Raw genomic sequence first — 21,274 nt, 5'->3', positions numbered from 1 at the left:
AAAAAGGCAATTTCTGCTTACGAAAGAGGCATATATCCCTAGAGCATTCACATTCGGATGATTTTTTTTTGTTCAAATTTTAGCTAAAAATTATATTTTCCTAAATTTTACTAATATTTTTAAAATCTCATATATCCCACTTTCTAATCTTTTTATATTTAATAAAATAAATTTTCTCTATTTTTTCTTTATTATTTTCTCTATTCATTTATTTGTGCATTTTTAACTGCTCATTTTTTTTTCTTCGGTGGAAAGAGCCGAAGAAAATTTTTTAACCTTTTTTTTTTTTACATTTTTGTAATTATTTTGTAAAAAAAATGTTTTATGGATGAACAGAAGCTCTCATATTTAGGGAGCTACTGTTCAAATATTTAATTCTTCCCCTAAAATAGGCAGCTGGATGGAGAGGATTTTTGTCAAAAAAAAGTTTAAATTTTTTACTAAAATTTAGAGAATTTTGATGATACAGGCTCTGGATGTGGCTGCTCTTATAGGGGGGTGACCATGCAACGAAGGGTTTCAAGGCCCGAGCGTCACCCCTTCAATCAAAAGCAGGGGATCCCCTCAATCAGTAACCTAAAAAGCACATAAAAGAGGAATGTTCATAAGATGTATCTAAAATACAAGGTGAACTGCTTTCGTGTTTAAGACAGCCAAATAGCCACAGGAGGTCAAAAAGACATCCCTTTCATTAGAATTACCAGATTCGTGCATAATCTAAGCCCAACTACTCCATCTGTAGACCCACTGAGCCTTTAGCCAATGAAGAATGTGAAAGCTACCTAGTCCCTTGACTAATATGGGATAACGATTTAGCACAGTCTACTTAAAGGAGAAGGGAAAAAAGAACCCCACTAGGCACCGAGTTTGAGGAAGCCATCTATTATTGACGTGGCAGATCGAAGAAAATTCCAACTTCAAATAGAAACAAATTGGACCGACCACCCCCCCTGACTCTTACTGCGATTCCGTTTTCCTCATGAACAAACAAATTTTGAGCGTTTCTTTTTTTAACGGACCCGCCTAATTTATTGAAAATACTCTCTTTTATGGTAGATGGATGGATGGAGTAAGTTTTGGGCTTACAATGCTAACAGCACTTGAAAAGTTTTACCCCTCCAAACCCCAGAAATGGTTAACATTCATTATATATAGATGTATGTTGATTGTAATTCGTCTATGCAGCCCAAGAATGATGCCTCCTCATCTGACATTTTTAGGTTGTGTTTGAAATTTAATCTTATTTTAATTTAATTTTAAATTAAATCTAATATTTAAATACTCAATTTTCAAATTATTAAATTTATTTAAATTAAAAACTTATTTACACGTAAGACCTACAATCTCTTTCAATTCAATATCTCTTTATAGACCTATAATATTTTTTAACTTTTTATAAATATATCAAAATTCATTTTAATATTCAAATACATCTAAATTCATCTTAAATATATTTTATAAAATTTATTCAATTATCTCAATTTATTATTATTTATAAAGAACTTAACCCTTCTTAATTTAACTCAATATCTAAGCTCGTCTAAACCAGATCCTCCGACCCTTCTGATTTGGGATGCGGTACAGCACATTGACAACCAATTCCCCGTCGCCCAAGTTCCAGCCACCAACGACTCTGAGTTGGCAAGAAAATAACCCAGTTAGGTTTTTTTATTTTTAATCAAGCATGGATGATGATATGTATTGATAACAGAACAAAAGTAGAGTCTAGCTCTCTACAAGTTACACTACATTATGAAATTGCAATAAATAAAGAGGAATTTGAATTAAAGGAATATTTTTATAGACTTATATTGAAGCTATCCATTACGATAGGTTATGCGCGTATCAATTTAAGAATTGATGAATTTTTTTTATTTGCCAACTTGTAAAAGATTTTAAAGGATGTTTTATATCACCGGTAATGGAATATAAAATTCAATCTTGAGCAATCGAGAAATTTTTAATTGTTTAAATTACTACGTTGGGATCTCCTTCAAGTATTATATTCTACAATTTCATTTTTTAACTTTTTGAATGGCCAGGCTGCCCTGTCTTTCCTGTGTTTGGATAGGGATTGTGAATCCAATCTATTTTAACAAAGAGAATTCTCCCTATAGCATCCTGACATAAAACAGAAATGGTAAGACTCCTGTTTCCTCAAATATCTCAAAAGACACTATCTTGAATTCTTAAGTATCTTGTTATCTTTCTTCTGGCAAGAAATTATCGAAAGGCAAGCACTTATTGATGCTCAGATTCTGGGATTTTCATAACCCAGTTAGTTAATGCTGCAACAAACGTCTAATCACCTTCACACAAGATACTCTCGCCCCAGTGCTTTGTCCTTAAAAGCGTTTTCTAAAAGGGGTAACGATAGTTTAATTATTTTTTATATATTTGAAATTTTATTTTTTTATTATTTTTAAAAAATAATTTTTAACATTCTTAATTATTAAAAAAATAGATAATTTAATTAATAATTATTTTTTTAATCATTAAATAAAAATTTTAAAAATAACAAGAATGTAATAAGTCTATCACCATCTATATAAAAGATAGAGGATGTTTGCATTATTAACAAAGGAAAAGTTGACAAGCTCAGCACGTTTTCTTGCTATTCATGTGGAAACAATTGTGTACAGAATGGGTGCAGGTAGGCATAATAATATAAATAAAAATGATTTTGTTATGTATAAGTAAAGTTACGTATTGTATATCAATATTGATTATTTTATATTTAAAATTTAAATTAGTATTATTTTTAATAAAAATCTATTTTTTAATTAATCACATTAGATTGATACACATATTAGTACATATTTGTGCTTGAAACTAGATTTTTATAAAAAAAAAAAAAAAAAAAGGAGTTGATTAGGGTCTCGTTTTGGATTCGAGCATTTCTACACGATATTTTTTTTCTTTTTTAATTTATTTAGTAATTAAGGGATAAAACATGTCAATTTCAAAGATTAGTTGGAGGCCACAGAGTATTTATCTTGAACATCGACTTTACGTACAGCCAATATCGCTTTATGTTATCTTAGACTTTTGAGGAATTTGCGTCCTTTTGTGCATGTTCAGAGACCAAGAGAATCGTTGGAACAAAACTTTCATGCATCGGCAGAACGTTCTTGCGCAAGATTTATTCTGAGGGTCCTGAGTGAACTTCCTTTCGTGCTTTTTGGAGTTTTCTTAGGATCATCGCAGTTCTCAATTTACTTACCGACAACTCTTTTATGGAACATCGATCACAATACCTTTCCCTGCTATTCGAAAGCCGACATTTTGCTTTCCAAACACGTCAGATCAACAGCTTTTGCCAAAGGATAACATTGGAATATGCCATAAAAACTCCTTCAATTTCAATGCTGTCAATGGAACTAATTAAACGAATTGCATCTTATGAGATCAATAGTAATAGTAACTTCTAGGAACTGCATCCCTTGTTTTTATCCACGTAATGAGTTTCGCACAGTGATTTTCTGTTACTTCGAGCTTGAATATGAACTATCAAGGAAAGGAAGCAGAATATTGTCTGTCTGTGCATGATGTATTTTCATTGCGTGATACTGATAGAAAACGAAAATTTTATACATTACACTACCATTTTATTTTTATTCACTATATAAAATATAACATAATTATTCAATTGTGATAAATATGTCACATCTTATATAACAAGATAATAGTATGATATATATCATTATTCGATAGAAATACTTGCAATGTGATTTGAGAATTAGAATTCGCCAGTAGCTGAATCCTTGACGTGGTTATTGTTTCCAGCCTCAAAGGAGATATGATTCATGTTTTTCACAACCTTTATACAACAAAAAGGATCAATCATAAGCAAAATCAAATACCAATTATTACCATTTTAATTTTTCCAAATGTCTACAAGTCTCAAACTCATTTCAAATATTAAAAACACCGCTTACATGGTTAGATAGAAGTACTGCACCACTCATACTATGTATGCACAATTTTATGGCAACTCTGCAAGTTTATGCGCTGATGACTCAAGCTTAGAGGCGGGTATTAATATACCAGGCTTGCCTTTAACCCTATAAAGTGGCATTCCAACCTTAAAATCTTCAAATTCTGTCCCTCGAAGCTCAGCCTCAAAAATACTTCCAAGATCTAATTCCTTGTCTGAATCTGCGAAGCTAGATTGTGCAATTAATGTCACCAGCAACATAACAAGGAATCCAATCGATAGCTTCTTGATCAAAGCTGCCATCTTAAGCTTGTTTCGATGAATGTTCTAATCAATTTTTTTTTTGACGAATAAATAATTCAAAGGTGATGGAGAGAGATTTTATAATAATAGAGTTGTTTTTTTTTTTTTTTTTTGGCGACGTTCTAAATATAGCCCATACTTTGATGTTCTCTTTGTTGTATTAATATGCAATCAAAGGCAATGATAACCGTTTACTTGTTCAAATTGGATGGTGTAGAGTATGTTGTGAATGCGATACTTCTGGTCATTTGGTTCAATACAGTTGGAGTTTGTTAATATCTAAACTTTTTCAGGTTGGTCTTAGGGTAGGTTTAGTGGTAGAGATGATAATTTTGAATTTAAGATGAAAGTTTAAAATATTATTTTTAAGTATTATTATTGTTTTAAGATTTAAAAAAGTTGAATAGTGATTTGAAAAAGTTAAGTTGTTTATTATATTTTGTGTAAGAATTTGATAAAATTATAATGATAAGATGATAATTTTGAATTTAAGATGAGAATTCTCATTCATCAAATTTGCCTTTAGAATGGCAGAAGCATCTTGATAGAAATTATACCGTGTTGACTATTATTTTGGACTTTCTGCTTGTTTGGGTGTTGAGACAAGTGGAATTATCAATAATAATATTTTGTAAATCCCATTAAGATGAGTTCAACTTTTTTAAGTTTAGATATGTTTAACTTTTTAGTTTTAAATGTATAAAATAGGTTGAAATGAGTTTAACTTTTTTATAAAAAATTAAAAAAATAGTGAGTTGCATCAATAATTGGTTGAGATAAGTTGAGTTTGATCAAACAAACGTAGCCTAAGTATTGAACTATACTAATAATAATAAGAGCTATAAAAACTGGAAAGACAAAATTAAATTTAACATCAAAGAATATGAAAAGGAGATAAATATCATCTGATTACAAATTCATTAAAAGAAAAATAAACTAAATTAATATCGAAACAGATATTATAGAGATATCAAGTCTATAGAAAAAATTATAAAATACTTTAGAATGATCTAATACAAATTGAAGTTAAAGCAAAATTTAAAGCGAGGCTTTTTATTTATAATAAAATTAAATACAAATCATTATATTAAATAGTACCTGTTAAAGTTTTTCAATAAATAAAATGAGGCTTTATTAAAAAACCTTAAATAAAATTGTTTCAATTTTATATCTAATACAATTGTTTAAAATTAGGTATCAGTGTAAATTTTATGCCTCAACTTAGCAAAATCTCAAAAAAAGTTAATTGAAAATATGAATTATTCATTGTATTGAATATAAAATTTAGTATCACGGATCTTGCACATATGAGAAAATATTTAAAATGAGATTTTATTTAGATTTTTTACTTAATGCAATGATTTTATGCTTTTTTTTTTTTTAAATAAACATTGCATTTATTTATTTTTATTTTTTGGAAATCTTGCAAAGGACGGGGATTAGGCAATGGCTTAAGCGACCTTGCACTCTAAAAAAACTACGTTATGAGCTAATGTGGCTTACTATATTATAAAAAATTAATTTATAATATAAATAGTTTTATAATTTAAGATGCCACATAAAAATATGTCAATTTATTAGATATTTTTGTAATTCGACCAAAATTTTAAAAAAGGATATTCTCATCATCCTCACACACCATATATAATTTTTAATTTTTTTCTCATACTAAATATGTAGTATATGGATGATGAGTAGAAGTACTCAATTAGGTTAAAAAAATAAAATTAAAAAAAAGAATAAAAAAAAGGTGCGGTGGGAGTAGAGATAATGAGTTGTTATTATTAAATTAATTGAGTTATTCTATTTATTATCTATACACCACATATTTATTATAGAAAAAATAAAAAAATAAATTAAAAATAAATACAGTGTATAGTGTGTAGAGATGATAAGTATAATTATTCTTTTTAATTTAATACCCTACATGACATTTCACTGTATGTGGTTGATTTGATAGGAATCCGAGCCCAAGCCTTTGAAGGGAAAAACTCAAGGCCGATTAGATATAAAACTCATTTTCACATCAACTAATAATTATTGGCCACGTAGAAAGTACAGCCTCTAAATACCTACATCCAACCCTTCAGAATTATTCCTCTCTCATTCCATTCGCAGCCCCCTCTCTGAACAGTTCTTCAATTTTATTCGTAACCCCACCAACTTTACGAGCTTTCTCCCCTTCCATTTGCACATCACCTTTTCCCTATCCATTCCCTTTCTCGGAGCACCTATTTCATCACCCCTTACGTCACGCTCAATCTTTTATTTAAGTGGGTAAGTTTTCTTTTTTTGAAATAAGTGGGTAAGTTTTCAATTTATGCATTTGGATTTTAGGATTTTATTTATGAGTTTATTTTTGCATTTCATGTTATTCTAGAGTTCTCTCTTCCTTTAATAGTCTAGAGGTTTGCTTTTTTCTTGACACACTTATGCTTTGGTAGGTTGTACCGTTGAAGTGATGGGCCCGAAACTTCACCGAAGATTTTAATGATACGAGTGATCTCTATCCTTCTTTCAGTACTCCTTTTGCCCTAGTTTTCTACCATCTCGTATTTAGGTTTCTTTGGGTTTTTCTCTAAGTATGCACCTAGCACAATCTTCTTTATGGGCCCAATCTTGGAACCTCTTCTGGGCCAAAAATTCAGGCCTTATGCTAAAACCCCCAAACATATTAACCGGTGTCGCAACCCTCATGCAACTCGAGCTTTGATTTGGGTTCCACAATTCTATTTCGCCTCAACCCAATCTCTACTCTTGGGCTCTGCCATCCCTCTTTCGCTCTCTCTGCTGTGTTATTCACTGTGTAGTGCCTTCGATACCCTTCGTGCGCTACTTCGTTGAAATCCCGCATCAGTTAAAACCCTAACTTCACCACCTGCGAGCATAGGCACGCAGAACGACACGGGCGCTCACACATACGCCTATTCTCGTTATATTCGGGCCAGATCCGGTTGCGAATGTCATTCCCGTACATAGGTTTCTTCTTCTTCTTCTTCTTCTCCTTTCATGTCAAATTGATGTAATTTTGTAGTTTCTCACTAAGTTAATGCCATTGCAATCGTGTTCATGCTCGTTTACCGCATCGTAAATTTCGTAACTATGAGTCAAATTTGATGAATAATGTTGTGGTTTGGTCGAATTGGTTCTAATTTAACCGTGCATCATGCGATTCTTGTTGTAATAACAATACTACGCAATATGTTCTGAATTATAGAACTTGTTTCCTGAACGGATGTAATAATGAGAAATGACCTCAACCAGCCTTAGCTTAAAGGGAGAAAACTCTCTCTCTTTCGTGTTTTTTTAAGACTTAAATTTATCGTACGGTTATTCTACGTATTCCGATAGTTTTTAGATTTTATTCTTTGTTTCTTGATGTTAATGTCTTGTATGCATTTTTAAGTTAAAATATGCGGTTGTTAAAATCTGTTTATTTATGTATTTTTGGTTTATTATGTGGTCATAGTTTGGTAGATGGAACTGTTTAAAGAGGAGATCTTGATGTGAGATTGCTATGCGCAGTTGGTACTTTTTTTTTTTTTTTTTTATTATGTAATTTGTGGCACAGTATATGTTGCACTCGGTTTTTTCTCATGGTTATCCTGAAGCTATGCTGCTTAATTCTTTGATTCCTTGTTATTTAGGAATATAGTCATCGATACAAACAAGAAGATGGATCACCATGAGGATGAATGCCGTGCTGGAGCTGAAAATCACAGCAAGCAAGATGATGAGGTGAGATTGGTGTATCTGTTACTGAAAGCTGATTCATTGGCTTGGCTATCTAGGCACAAAATTAATTTGAAATAGCGAAGTCTCCATAGACCATGCATTCACCTGTCACAGTCACAAAAAGCTGGTGCGCATGATGAAATTCATTCTAGTTTGTCTGAGTCAGTTTCTACTCTCTCAATGTCAGATTACTGTCAGAGTCATGAAAAGCTGGTGCATGCTTATTTTCATCTCTTTTGTACACATTGGATAGGCATTTCTGGAAATGAATTCTCAAGGCTAATATTTTCCTTTTGGTTGCAGGAAGCTGTTGCCCATCTTGAGGAAATTAAGAAATCAGTGGAGGCAAAAATGGCTCTTCGTCAAAGCAATTTGAATCCTGAAAGGCCTGGTTAGTAGATTTTGCAAGAATTTTGAAGTTTACTATGCCAATAGTTATTGACTTGTCGTATAAAAGTATTTAAATCTTTGAGGAAAAGAAAAACATTTGATAATATCTTACATAATTTATGCATAAAAACACAGCAAGAATGGAAGGAACATGACCAATAAATACTTCTGATAATACTATGCTCATAAGTGACATTTTGAAACAGTCAAGAACTCGGGTGATTTTGTTTGATGGAGTGAGTTTTTGGATTTTAGTCAAGAACTGCTGGAGAGAATCTATAGCACTTCTAAATTATTATGCTTTACTGATATGCATGACATCACTTATGCTTTTAAATTTTTATGCTTTTAGATTCAGGATTTCTTAGGACATTGGACTCCAGCATTAAACGTAATACAGCAGTTATAAAAAAGCTAAAGCAGATAAATGAAGAGCAGCGTGAAGGTCTGATGGAAGAGTTGCGGAGTGTCAACCTAAGCAAATTTGTCAGCGAAGCTGTTACAGCTATTTGTGATGCCAAACTTAGAACATCAGATATACAAGCAGCGGTGCAGGTACTATTGTATTAATTATCTCTAGGCTTTTTAATTTTATATTCCTACATATTACCTATAAAACTTTTTTTATATTCCTACATATTATAGTGGGTTTCTTGTTTGAGCAGGTATGGACCGTGTATATCCATAAGTAAAATCTTTATTAAAATTATTTGCTGTATATATGATCTCATTGCACGGATGCTTAGCAATAAATTATGTGTTTTACCTGCTCTTCTGCACTTGATCTGACCCTTGTCTATTTTTCAAAGATCTGCTCTTTGCTTCATCAAAGGTATAAAGATTTCTCACCAAGCCTGATTCAAGGGCTCTTGAAGGTATTTTTTCCTGGAAAGTCTGGGGATGATTTGGATGCAGACAGGAACTTGAAGGCCATGAAAAAGCGCAGCACACTGAAACTCCTTTCGGAACTTTACTTTGTTGGAGTTATAGAAGACAGTGGCATTTTCATGAATATCATTAAGGATCTCACTAGCTTAGAACATTTAAAGGACAGGGATACCACTCAGACGAATTTGACCCTTCTTGCTAGTTTTGCTCGACAAGGAAGAATTTTCCTGGGACTTCCACTCTCTGGACAAGAGATTCATGAAGAGGTAATGCTTATCGCCTGTCCTTTACATAACTTGGTGCTTTTTATCACTCTATCAGTATCACCATTCCAGTGTTGTTTATGGTTTTTCATTCATATTAGTTATTGTTTTATTGCTGCCAAATTAGAAGTGACGGTATATTTTCTATTCATAATTATTATTTAAATTGGTTCTTATCTCAGAGGTTCTATCAGTGATAATTGTTAACGTGCCTGTCTTATTTGTGTTCATTTTTTGGCATTTTCTTTTGGTGTTAAGGGTTACTTTTCTAGTATTGTTTTGTTCTGTAGTTACTCTACTGACACTGCACTACAGTTTTTCAAGGGCCTTAACGTCACAGCAGATCAAAAGAAGTTCTTCAGGAAGGCATTCCATACATATTATGATGCTGCAGCTGAGCTACTTCAGTCTGAGCATGGTGTAAGACTCAATATTATTCAAGTCACTTCTATTCTTTTGTGGGTTGGGTGCTGAGTTTTGAACTTTTTGCTCTTTCTTGTTTTAGATCCTGGTGGCACTTATTTGGGCAAAGAATTTATTTTATTTTTACAAATTTTCCTGCTTTATTTTTTACAGTCCCTTCATCAAATGGAGCATGAAAACGCTAAGATCCTCAGTGCTAGAGGAGAGCTCAATGATGAAAATGCCTCTTCATATGAAAAGCTACGAAAATCTTATGATCATTTGTATCGCAATGTCTCATCGTAAGTTAATTTATGACTGTAGTCTCTGTTGCATCCATTCTGCTGGCGACAGGGATTTGGGTACAAGATTCCATATTTTTTTTCTTGTTTTTTTAATTCTGTTGTTCTTTACCTATCGAAAATGTTTGTTGTTATTCATTTTCTTATTTAGTTTTTTGCTGTTTTTTGTTTCTAGTTTTGTGTATGCCATCAACAGCCACTCAACATTTTTAGATATTTATAACATGGATGCTAGTGCAGTGGTGGTGGGATAGTTTTAGAATTACTAGTTGAACAAATGCACTTATGGACCTAATTTCATTTTTTTGACATTGTATCAACAGTACCTTGACTGGAAGTTTTGAAAACCCTTGATCTTTCGACGCCTAATAATATTAATGGCTGTTGAGACTTATAAAAAATGAATGGCTGTTGAGGTGTAAAACTGTACTGTTCATACCTGCTTGCAGAGTAGGCTCATTTGATCTGTGGACACAATCAATGAGCTGTAGGTAGAGCACAAAATATAAACGGCCGTTGAGGAGGTGTAATTTGTAGATATTGACTGAAAGTTTTGTTTAAACATGGGACAAGATGCAACAATTCAAGTTGATGGTAATTCTCTTGCTGATGCAATTTTTAGTTTGCCACTTATCAAAAAAAAAAAGAAAAAGAAGTTTGCATAATTGCTTTAGTTCTTTGCCTTATTCTTCACTTAAATCACAAGTCACAGACTCATTTGAGCTGTAGTATGTCGTTCAAGAAGGTTTCAGGTGGTTCTGGAGATTCGAATATTTGCTGCCTGGGATCGTGTTATATTCTTACTGCTTCTGACAATGGTGTGATAGCTGAAATTTCTGCAGCTGGTGAATAGGGCTCAAAATAGGTGGCTATTGAATAATTTGGTAGTACAGATAAAACAATGCTGCAGCACTAGAGCAAAGCCTTGTGCAGCATGCCTATGGACATCTGCTATTTTGCTATATCCCTTCATCATAAATGCTTGCTTGAATGTTCTTGGTGGCGTGCTCTCTCCACTTGCATCATGTCAACCTAACGACTTATTTCTTTTTTATTCCTTTTGCAGTTTAGCAGAAGCACTTGATATGCAGCCTCCAGCAATGCCAGAGGATGGTCACACAACTAGGGTTACTACTGGGGAGGGTGCTTCACCTCCTGCTTCTGGGAAAGATTCTTCTATTCTAGAAGCTATATGGGATGATGAAGATACCAGGGCTTTCTATGAATGCTTACCTGATCTTAGGTTTGTCTTGGTCTGAATAATATATGTGGATTAATAGTCACTTTTAAATTATTATATTAATTTTGCCACTTGGTTCTACGTGTTAGTCATTATTATATATGTGTATGTACTGTGCCTGTGTATTATTTAGAGAAATGATAGTTGCAGTCGTGAGTGCAAAAGCATTGTGCAATCACTTCGAAAAAATGAATAAATATGGGATCCACAGGAAAAGAAATTAATTTTTTAATAGTGGAGCCTACTCTTTTTGGAAGAAACTACATGGTATTTGTGCACTTAGTTACTTGAAAGCAAAATTTTCTTATTCAAAAAGTTTCTAAGACATGAAATATTTTTCAGAGCATTTGTTCCAGCAGTATTATTGGGAGAAGCAGATCCCAAAGCGAACGAGATATCCATGAAGATGCAGGAGCAACATACTGTAAGAAACCATTGCATTGAATTATTATTGAAGGCTCTAGTTATTTTCTGAGTTAGCTATAGTATTCTCAAAATTAATCTTTCTTCTATCCAATGATCAGAGAACATTTGGGAAAATTCTTGGCAGTTTGTGACATGATTTTTTCCAAGCTGCTGTTTTGTTCTCTCTCTCTCTCTCTCTCTCTCTCTCTTAAATGATTAAATTACCCTCCTCAGGGGGGCAGTAAACACCAAACACATGACCCTGCCCACTAGAACCGTGAATCAGGTCCAAAGGAACTTCTTGTGCAGAGTCGAACCTAGGATGTTTGAATCTACAACTCATCTTAAGCCAGACCTTTGAACACTAGGCCGCACCCCACCCTCATTTGTTTAAAGTTATTGATTATCATATATAATTTATTAAAATTAAGCTTTAGGGGTTCAGTTGAATCTTTTTGTGGAAACGCTATCTTACATGAAAATTTGATTCTTTTACAAGGAACCGGCACCTGAATCAGACCAAGATCAACAAGCCGCCCAAGATGCAGCAGAAGTTTCTTCAGACTCTGGTGCTTTGCAGGAGGGAAAAGGCATAGATAAAGGAAAGGACAAGGAGGAAAAAGATAAAGAAAAGATTAAAGATTCGGACAAAGAGAAAGGAAAAGAAAAGGATGCAGATAAAAAGGGAGAAAATGAAAAGGAGAAATCAAAAGGTCAGGAAGGCACAAATTTGGAGGCTTTATTACAGAGGCTCCCAGGTTGCGTGAGCCGTGATCTTATCGATCAACTGACTGTAATCATATCTCTGTTTCTTAAAGCTTTCTTGCATTAGTTCCAAGTTTCATATTTTGGTAGTGGAGCCTTTGCAATGAACATCTCGTTGTTTATTCACTGTCAGGTGGAATTTTGTTATTTAAATTCAAAGTCAAATCGGAAAAAGCTTGTAAGGGGGTTGTTTAATGTCCCACGGACATCTCTGGAACTTCTACCGTACTACTCACGCATGGTTGCCACACTGTCAACTTGTATGAAGGATGTCTCTTCTATGCTTTTACAGATGTTGGAGGAGGAATTTAACTTCTTAATTAATAAAAAGGTAAAATCTCACATCGATATGCATTTCCTTTTATAAATAGAAGAGGCTAGTTATCTCTTAGGTTTTGCTGCTTAGGTATTCGTTTTCATTTCATTAATTGTTCATGATTTTCAAATTTCCTGCAGGATCAAATGAACATCGAAACAAAAATAAGGAATATTAGGTTTATTGGAGAACTCTGCAAGTTTAAAATTGCACCAGCTGGCCTTGTTTTTAGCTGTTTGAAGGTATGTGAGTGGTAGCTGGTTAATATTTATGTATTTGCTAGCAACTTTATTGTTATTGAGGAAAAAAGGTATTTTAAGACTTGTGTGGGAAAGTCTGTTTTGCTAAAAAATTGCTTTACCTTTAATGATTGAAGCGTTTTGTGGGTCCTATATATCTTTTGGTGCAAAAAGGTACAAGAAACGATTGATATATATTTTGCATGTTTCATTAACTTCTACTGGTTGATTTGAAATTTAATTGAAAGGGGATTTTTTCTTTCTAGGCAGTTGAAAGAGGAATTTAGTAGTTTATATTATATGTTGAGATTTGAGATCAATATCTTCTATTGAGGTCGAGACCTTGGTTCATGTGACTGGTTATAAATTGATGCTTTCTCTTCTTATGTGGCCCATAATATGATTGCTCATCTAAAGATTTCATTTGCTTGCATTGTGCCCTCTGTTCTCACCAGGCTTGTCTAGATGATTTCACTCACCACAACATTGATGTTGCTTGCAATCTTCTTGAGACATGTGGCCGTTTTCTCTATCGGTCACCTGAAACTACAATACGGATGGCTAACATGTTGGAAATATTGATGCGCTTGAAAAATGTCAAAAATCTGGATCCTCGCCACAGCACTCTTGTAGAAAATGCTTACTACCTTTGCAAACCACCTGAAAGATCTGCACGAGTCGCAAAAGTCCGTCCTCCATTACATCAGGTGTGACACCCCCCAACCTCTCTCTCTCTCTCTCTCTCTCTCTCTCTCCCCCCCCCCCCCCCCCCATCTATCTTTTTTATATTCAAAAGCTGAATCAATATTTTGGTTGATATTTTTGGCAGTATATTAGGAAATTACTATTTTCAGATCTTGATAAGACCACCATTGAGCATGTCCTGAGGCAACTTCGCAAATTGCCATGGAGTGATTGTGAGCCATACCTTTTAAAATGCTTTATGAAGGTTTACAAGGGGAAGTATGGTCAGATTCACTTAATTGCTTCTCTCACTGCTGGTTTGAGTCGCTATCATGATGAATTTGCTGTGGCTGTTGTTGATGAGGTTCGTCAACTCACTTAAGATTGCTCTTGACAAGCATTTCCTCTATTTTATGTCTATTTTGCTTACAAGGTTGTTCTTGCAACGTACATCATGTAGAATGCTTTAGTTGTAGAAAATGCTTGTCTAGGGAAGATTAGGCCCATTGGGATGCACTCTTTATATTCTGGAAGTAAAAAAGAAACAATAAATCTCAACTGGTATGTACAATTTTAAGTCAGCATAAATGCGGGGTCAAAAACTGTTGGAATAATTAGAAGTTTTAGTTGACTAGCTTTTAAAAAAAAAACTTGAAGAGCTTTTTCTTTTTATCCTTTCTGTACCAAGACCCTTGCATAAAATCCGGAAAGTGCTGTTGGTTATTTGGGAAATTCGGCATGACAATTTTAGAAAGGCTTTTAATTCCCAGTTCAAGATCTATTTGATTCTTGTGATAATGAGCTAAAATGTAAGGCCATGTTTGGTTACACAGATTTTTTCAAAATCTCAAAAATATTCAAATCGATCCAAACATCTGTAAATCTCGAAAAACTTTTCTATTTCAAGTTTTAAACTTTTCATCCAATTATTACCCGAACATAAAAATAAATATAACTTTTACAAACTCTAAAATAAAAGTACTCTTAAAAGTTATATTAAGACAACTTTTCAACACTACCTGTCTACTTTCACAAGCTCCAATACAAAATTTATTTTCAAAATAAAGTTTTATTCAAAATTTTTTCATCATTCCCAAAACTCAATCTCATAAAAAATTTCTCTCATTGACTGATTTGTGGTCTACTGTTGAGCTGTCTGTTGGGCAAATGAAGCTTTCCCTTGCTGACTGTTTGAGTTGAGGCCTATTACTGCGAAATCAAAGCAGCCTTGCTTAATAGCCCCTCCACACATGGCCCCCAGAAGGGGCAGGGAAAAAAGGAAAATCAAAAGAACGACTCACAGAAATTCTCTTGCATGTCGTGTATGTGTTTTGCAGTCATTCCTCTGTATTTAGCTCACTTTCTATTGATAATTCGATGATGATTACTTTACTTCAGGTTTTGGAGGAGATTAGGGTGGGGCTAGAATTAAATGACTATGGGATGCAACAAAGACGCATTGCACACATGCGATTCCTAGGGGAGCTATACAATTATGAGCATGTAGATTCATCTGTTATTTTTGACACACTTTATTTGATTCTTGTCTTCGGCCATGGCACTCCAGAGGTATGGAATTCTTTATTTATTTATTTCTACTTATAAAAAAAAAGTATTTATTTATTTCTGTGAACATCTATCCAAAGCTTCCTAAATGGGTGTGGCTTGCTTTGCACTACTTTCATCAATATTTATGCAAACATGCATTCACAAGACTTGTGGTTGTACACGCATTTTTATCTAACATCTACACATTCACAAGACGCATCTTCCAGTTCCGTCACTAAGTGCACTAGTTTTTGTGAATGGGTATCTTTCTTATATGGATTTGAGAATCTTTGGTGAATGGCATGCTTTAAGAATGAGCAATTGTACATAATGCCATTGTCTGTAGAAATCAAAATGTGTCTTGGATCATGCAACTCCCAAGAACCTAAACCCAAGAACATGGTTTATATGTACTTTTGATTTTTTTTTTTTAAACTAGGAACTCCGGATATCAAGTAAACACAACATTTTGTATACCTGGTTAAACCCCAGCCCCCTGTAACACACCCATAGTAAGGGAATGCTTCTTTGAATTAATATCACTCAAATTATTTTTCTTTGCTTGCTGCAAAGTTGTGGAGAGTGAATGAAGTTAAAATGCTTTTATATTTCTACAAACACAAGTCAGACATAGGTGACTAGAGGTGTCAGTTCCTCGTATGTCTGAATAGACGTGCCATCCTCTCATGTGTCTGAAATACCTTTTCAGTGGGTGAGTGACCTAATCATAATTATATCAACATTTATGCATCCAAAAAGTTGATTATGGATTAGTTGCATCGAAGAAGCTGCTCACTAAGCTTAAACCTGATCATGTCTTTGCATGCCCTTGACTATGTAAGTCATGGATAAAAGGCCAGTATATTTTACATAGCATATTATATGTTTCTGATTGCCATTGTCAGATATGGATGACACATTAATTGATTTTTTTTAATGCTATTAGCAAGATTCACTAGATCCACCAGAAGATTGTTTCCGCATCAGGATGGTTACTACTCTTCTTGAAACCTGTGGGCACTACTTTGACAGAGGCTCTTCCAAGAGGAAGCTTGATAGATTCTTAGTACATTTCCAGAGGTATATTCTCAGCAAAGGTGCACTTCCTCTGGATATTGAATTTGACTTACAGGTCAGTCATGCAGCTTTTTATTTTATTTATATATTTATTTTTATGTCGGTAAACCTCTCCAAGGCAGGGCCCTTCGGACCCACCCCTGCAGAGTAAACTCCGGTCACGTGCACCGGACCCTTAGAAGTTTTCTTATACAGAACTAGTTAAATCACTGGCTTTTTACCAGGGGGTGTGTCCCCAAAGGATTGTTTGCACCCATGAGGTGTTGAACCTTGGACCTTGAAGGGAGTGATATCCCAAGGCCAAGACCTTCACCACTTCGGTCAACCCCTTGGGGTTATCATGCAGCTTTTTATTTATTCCCCTATTTCTATAGTTCTTGAATATTATGGGGTATTAGCCAATCAGAATCTATATTAATTGTTAATTCAGTAAGCTTTCTAAGCAGTCAGTTTGAAAGAGTGTGCAAAAGGCTGAGGAAGGGGTGGTAATGGTTTAAATTTTATGTAAATTGGAAGAGACCAATGTTTAGCACTGAACAGGGATGAAAAGTCTGAAGTTCCACACTTTTATATGTAGTAGAAAACCACAGCCGAACTCTGCCCATTTGCTGTCAAGTTTGTTTTGGGGTTGGTGGTAAGGGATGTTCCACTGGGATATGATTCTAGAGGCTCAATGAATAGAGTAGGACAAAGTTGTGCCTTGCTTGAGGCTGAGGAATCATTGAAACCTACCAAGAGCTGCTGCAACAAAATTGGATCTGCCAACCTTTTCTTTTTATTGATAGAGTAGGAATGGTGGTGGGGATAAGACTGGATCTGCCAACTTTGTCTTTATAGGTAAGCAATTCTTGTGCGGATTGGTTGAAAGCCCACTTCCCCTTAGGTTAACGAAATTTCAGTCTGTTTTGGCTGGGATGAGGAAGTTTATGCCTTTTGTGTGTGTTAAGGGCAATGTTTTGAATACCGTACCGGTCAAGGCACTGGAATGAAATATTTCGGTACAGGTATCGTTTTGTGTACCGTTTCAGGATAGTCGATATATGAATAAATTATATATATAGATATATATTAATTATATTTCAAAATAATAGTCTATATATGAATAAATTATACATAAATACATATATATAAAAATTATAAATAGTCTGGTCTGAATTGGGGATAAAAAAATGAGCTTGTAGTTTGAAAAAATGAAAAAAAAGAAAAGAAAAAGAAAGTAAAGGCCGAAATACCGGACAGTATTTAGACCGGTACGAAACAGGTGAGATTTCTATACTGGACCAGTGGCCACGGCATGTACCGGCCGGTACGGTACAAAATTTAAAACACTAGTTAAGGGAGTTGCCTTACCCCAATTTTGTCAAGTTGAGATCAGTGTTTATGTTGAGCAACTATCATATTACAGAATGGGAAACTTTGAATGTTGCATCTTGACATCTCTAGATCTCCTTCACTCCATTGTGAGATTCTCGGTGTCCCGTGGAACAACTTTTTCAGTCAAGTTGAGTTGGTTTGGGTTTAATTAGAAGGTTAATAGACCTCTTTGCCAGTTGGAGAGGGTTATATGGCTACCCATAAATTGTATTAGCATGCAAGATGGTTTCTATTTCTCCATTGTGATGTATTTGGAGGAAAAAGAATGATAGTTGTTTTTGAGGATTGCAAGTGGACAATGGAAGAATTCAAAACTTTCTTTTTCAACAATCCCTTCTTTTTGGCTTCTGGTATAGATTTTAATGGACAGAGCTTCATAATTTTCTTGTCTCTTTTTATATTTCTAGTTAGATGTTCCTCTTGCGTACTTCATCTGTACTCGGGCTGCACTCTTTGCGTATTGATAAAATCTTCAATTATTCGCTTATTAATAAAGACCTTCTTACTTATCAAAAAATAAAATATTCAATTATCTGTAAAAAAAAAAAAAAAAAAAAAAAAAACAGATCTGTTATATGTTCTTTGCACACGCTTATCAGATTATATCAAGCTCCATTTATATCACGGTAAGGTCCTAAAATTGTAGTATTTGCAGGACTTATTTGCTGAACTAAGGCCTAACATGACTAGATACTCTTCTATTGAGGAAGCGAATGCAGCTGTAATAGAACTTGAGGAGCATGAACATAGTGTTTCAGCTGACAAGGCCAATAACGAGAAGTACTCTGACTCAGAAAATTCTTCAAGAAGGACTACTTCCAATGCCAACTCAGTGAATGGAAAGAGCATTGGGAATGGCACTGAGGAAAATGGTAGAGTGCATGAAGACATTGGAAACAGTGATAGTGATTCGGGGAGTGGCAGTATAGATCCTGAAGGACATGAAGAGGAAGAGTTGGATGAGGAGCATCCTGATGATGGCTCTGATAGTGAAGATGAGGATGATGATGACGGGGTTGGACCTGCATCTGATGAAGATGAAGTTCACGTTAGGCAGAAAGTCACAGAGGTGGATCCACAGGAAGAAGCCAATTTTATGCAGGAGCTTAAGGCTGTAGTGCAGGTATTATTTATACCCTTTCTTATTCATACTTGCCGGTGCCTTGTCCATGCAATATTTAGCTATACTTCTCAACTTGAATTAGATTCTTTAGTATTTCTTCGAAGATATTGTTTGGAACTTAATTGGAATGCTACGATTTTGGGGCGATATTCTTAAATTTGTTTTGTGGTGGATGCCCAATTTTCTGTGAAGAATTGAATATGATATTTTGAAACGACAGTTGGATGATGCTCTTATCACTAACCACACTCAACAACTATAGTTTGAAACAAGGCAGAGGGTGAGTAATGACATCAGCACTTGATTCACATGGAATGGAATTGTGACCACCATAATCACTAAATTCTGCTTCTTATGCTGATGCTGGGATTTTAGAATTTGTCAATTTGGTAGTGGTTTTATTTATAAATTGACAGAAGGGTGAAGGGTTCTAATTGGTTAATTTTTATCTCTTATCTTAAACCTGGATATAGGAGAGCATGGAACAGCGACGGCAAGAGCTGCGAGGTCGACCTGCATTGAATATGATGATACCAATGAATGTCTTTGAGGGGTCCACAAAGGATCATCATGGAAGGGGGGGTGTTGTCGGGGAAAGTGGTGAAGAGGCATTGGATGAGGAGACCGGAGGAAGCAAGGAGGTTCAGGTGAAAGTTCTTGTGAAGCGTGGTAACAAGCAACAAACAAAGCAGATGTACATCCCTCGGGATAGTTCACTCGTGCAGAGCACAAAACAGAAAGAAGCAGCCGAGCTTGAAGAGAAACAAGACATCAAAAGGCTGGTATTGGAGTATAATGACAGAGAAGAAGAGGAGCTTAATGGATTGGGTACCCAAACAATGAACTGGTCACATGGTGCGGGCAACAGAGGTTCCAGCCGTGGCAACACTTGGGATGGAACTGGTACTAGGGCTAGTGGATCACGTCATCGGCATCATAATTACTCGGGCAGTGGACTCTATTACAGCAGAAAAAAGTGAGAGTTTTGTGTCACAGTGCTACAAAGTTGGCACTCTTTTCATGAGCTTCAAGAATTCTGCAAATGTGGTTCATCGGTCACAAACATCATTCGATGCTCCTATGCAATGGTGAAGATCCCATGCATATTTGTGCCATCCTCTGCCTTTTTTCTCGATATATATGGCAAGGATTAAATCAGACTTCTTATCAGAAGGTAGTGCTTGTGGGGAGTGAAGATATACACACGAAAAAAAAGAAAGAAATGCCCGACCTAAAAAAGCTGGGATATGAAGTTGCAGGTATGATTGTGTGGTGTAGCGATTTGAAAATACCTTTGGAATTGTTCTGTAATTACATCTGAAGCATCTTTGACCAAAAACTCCGCCTTTGTATATTTGTGAATATGTAAGGGACTCGATGACTAATTTGCTGTGCTGTTGTTCTGAGAGTAGTAATACTAATATTATATATATGTCTGTATGTATGTATGCACACGCTAGTTGCCTTTGTTGTTTTTGAGACTATCGGTGATCCGAAGTGTGAACAACTATCAGGTCAGCATGAGTTGCCGGACGAGTAAAATATGGTTCTCAATAATGGCTCAGTTTTGAATCTGAGCACAACGTAAATACTTGAAACTGAGAATGTAGAACATCAGGGAGTGCATACTGCCTGTTGGCCAGGCCTGCATAATTGCCTTTCGAATTAGTAACTCAAAAGTCAAAACCCAAGGCTTCAACGATTTGAAGAAAATAAGCGGTTAAGGCCAATTTAAGAATTATTACAGTCGTGTTTTGAGCAAAATTCTTGCTGAAAGGGTTTGTTCTTTTGTCTTTGTTTTAATATATTGTTTCCTTGCTTTTCTGAAGTTCGAGATGGGTATACCCTCTTCCTTGTAAGGGAGACTGGACCTGTGCAGTAGGGGCTAACCATTTTTAACTTCAGACTCATACCCGGATAAAGAGTAGACATCGAATGCTGCCATTGAATGCGCTGTTGTTGGGGAGTAAATAACCGGTCTTGTCGTATCAGCTGTGATGTTATTAATTGAATCAACCCGCATCCACTCAATCATAAATATGGCTACGACTTTGCTAAATTTGCTAAATGATTTGGTTCATCGTGCAATTCTGAATCTTTCTGATCCTGTCTGGTATTAATTCAAGTTAAACGTAAAGTTTACATATAATATATCACTTTTCTTTTAGCTCGAATATCAACCCGCAAAGCCTACAATTAAAGAGTAGGAAATAATGGATAGACCCCACTTTTATTCCTTTCTTTCATCGTTGCTGGATTCATTCCTCGATCATCATTTACAGA

The 21,274-nt window shown here is 34.9% G+C and overlaps 1 protein-coding gene and 1 long non-coding RNA gene across 4 annotated transcripts; one reads left to right on the top strand and one right to left on the bottom strand.

The window, feature by feature from the left end:
* Positions 1–3,586: 3,586 nt before the first annotated feature.
* On the bottom strand, positions 3,587–4,360 carry LOC122303633. The gene is made up of 2 exons (XR_006240783.1): positions 3,939–4,360; positions 3,587–3,820 (listed from the first exon to the last, which is right to left on the bottom strand). It is a non-coding gene; the product is annotated as an uncharacterized LOC122303633 (long non-coding RNA).
* A 2,584-nt stretch (positions 4,361–6,944) lies between these two features.
* On the top strand, positions 6,945–20,443 carry LOC122289800 (regulator of nonsense transcripts UPF2). 3 transcript variants are annotated; one of them, XM_043097091.1, is made up of 19 exons: positions 6,945–7,219; positions 7,710–7,746; positions 7,888–7,978; positions 8,279–8,366; positions 8,718–8,920; positions 9,175–9,519; positions 9,832–9,936; positions 10,093–10,220; positions 11,287–11,463; positions 11,803–11,884; positions 12,365–12,658; positions 12,764–12,961; positions 13,087–13,188; positions 13,641–13,892; positions 14,015–14,233; positions 15,268–15,438; positions 16,364–16,549; positions 18,524–18,991; positions 19,465–20,443. In XM_043097091.1, exons 2-19 carry the CDS (start codon positions 7,718–7,720, stop codon positions 19,969–19,971), a joined length of 3,645 nt encoding a protein of 1,214 aa, XP_042953025.1. In that variant the 5' UTR covers positions 6,945–7,219; positions 7,710–7,717; the 3' UTR covers positions 19,972–20,443. The 3 variants fall into 3 exon arrangements, with proteins under 3 accessions (XP_042953025.1, XP_042953033.1, XP_042953042.1); XM_043097099.1 differs by having other exon boundaries at positions 7,710–7,768; XM_043097108.1 differs by lacking the exon at positions 7,710–7,746 and having other exon boundaries at positions 6,946–7,219.
* Positions 20,444–21,274: the final 831 nt, after the last annotated feature.

The sequence above is a fragment of the Carya illinoinensis genome, chromosome 1 (assembly GCF_018687715.1).
Source record: "Carya illinoinensis cultivar Pawnee chromosome 1, C.illinoinensisPawnee_v1, whole genome shotgun sequence".
Classification (NCBI taxonomy): Eukaryota; Viridiplantae; Streptophyta; class Magnoliopsida; order Fagales; family Juglandaceae; genus Carya; species Carya illinoinensis.
This window is presented reverse-complemented; position numbering and strand designations above follow the sequence as displayed.

Excerpts from the sequence above, each read along its gene's own strand:
- LOC122289800 (XM_043097091.1), top strand. The coding sequence starts at position 7,718 with ATGGAACTGTTTAAAGAGGAGATCTTGAT. Across the intron at positions 9,937-10,092 it reads TACTTCAGTCTGAGCATGGT|TCCCTTCATCAAATGGAGCA; the intron begins GTAAGACTCAAT and ends TATTTTTTACAG. Across the intron at positions 10,221-11,286 it reads TTGTATCGCAATGTCTCATC|TTTAGCAGAAGCACTTGATA; the intron begins GTAAGTTAATTT and ends TTCCTTTTGCAG.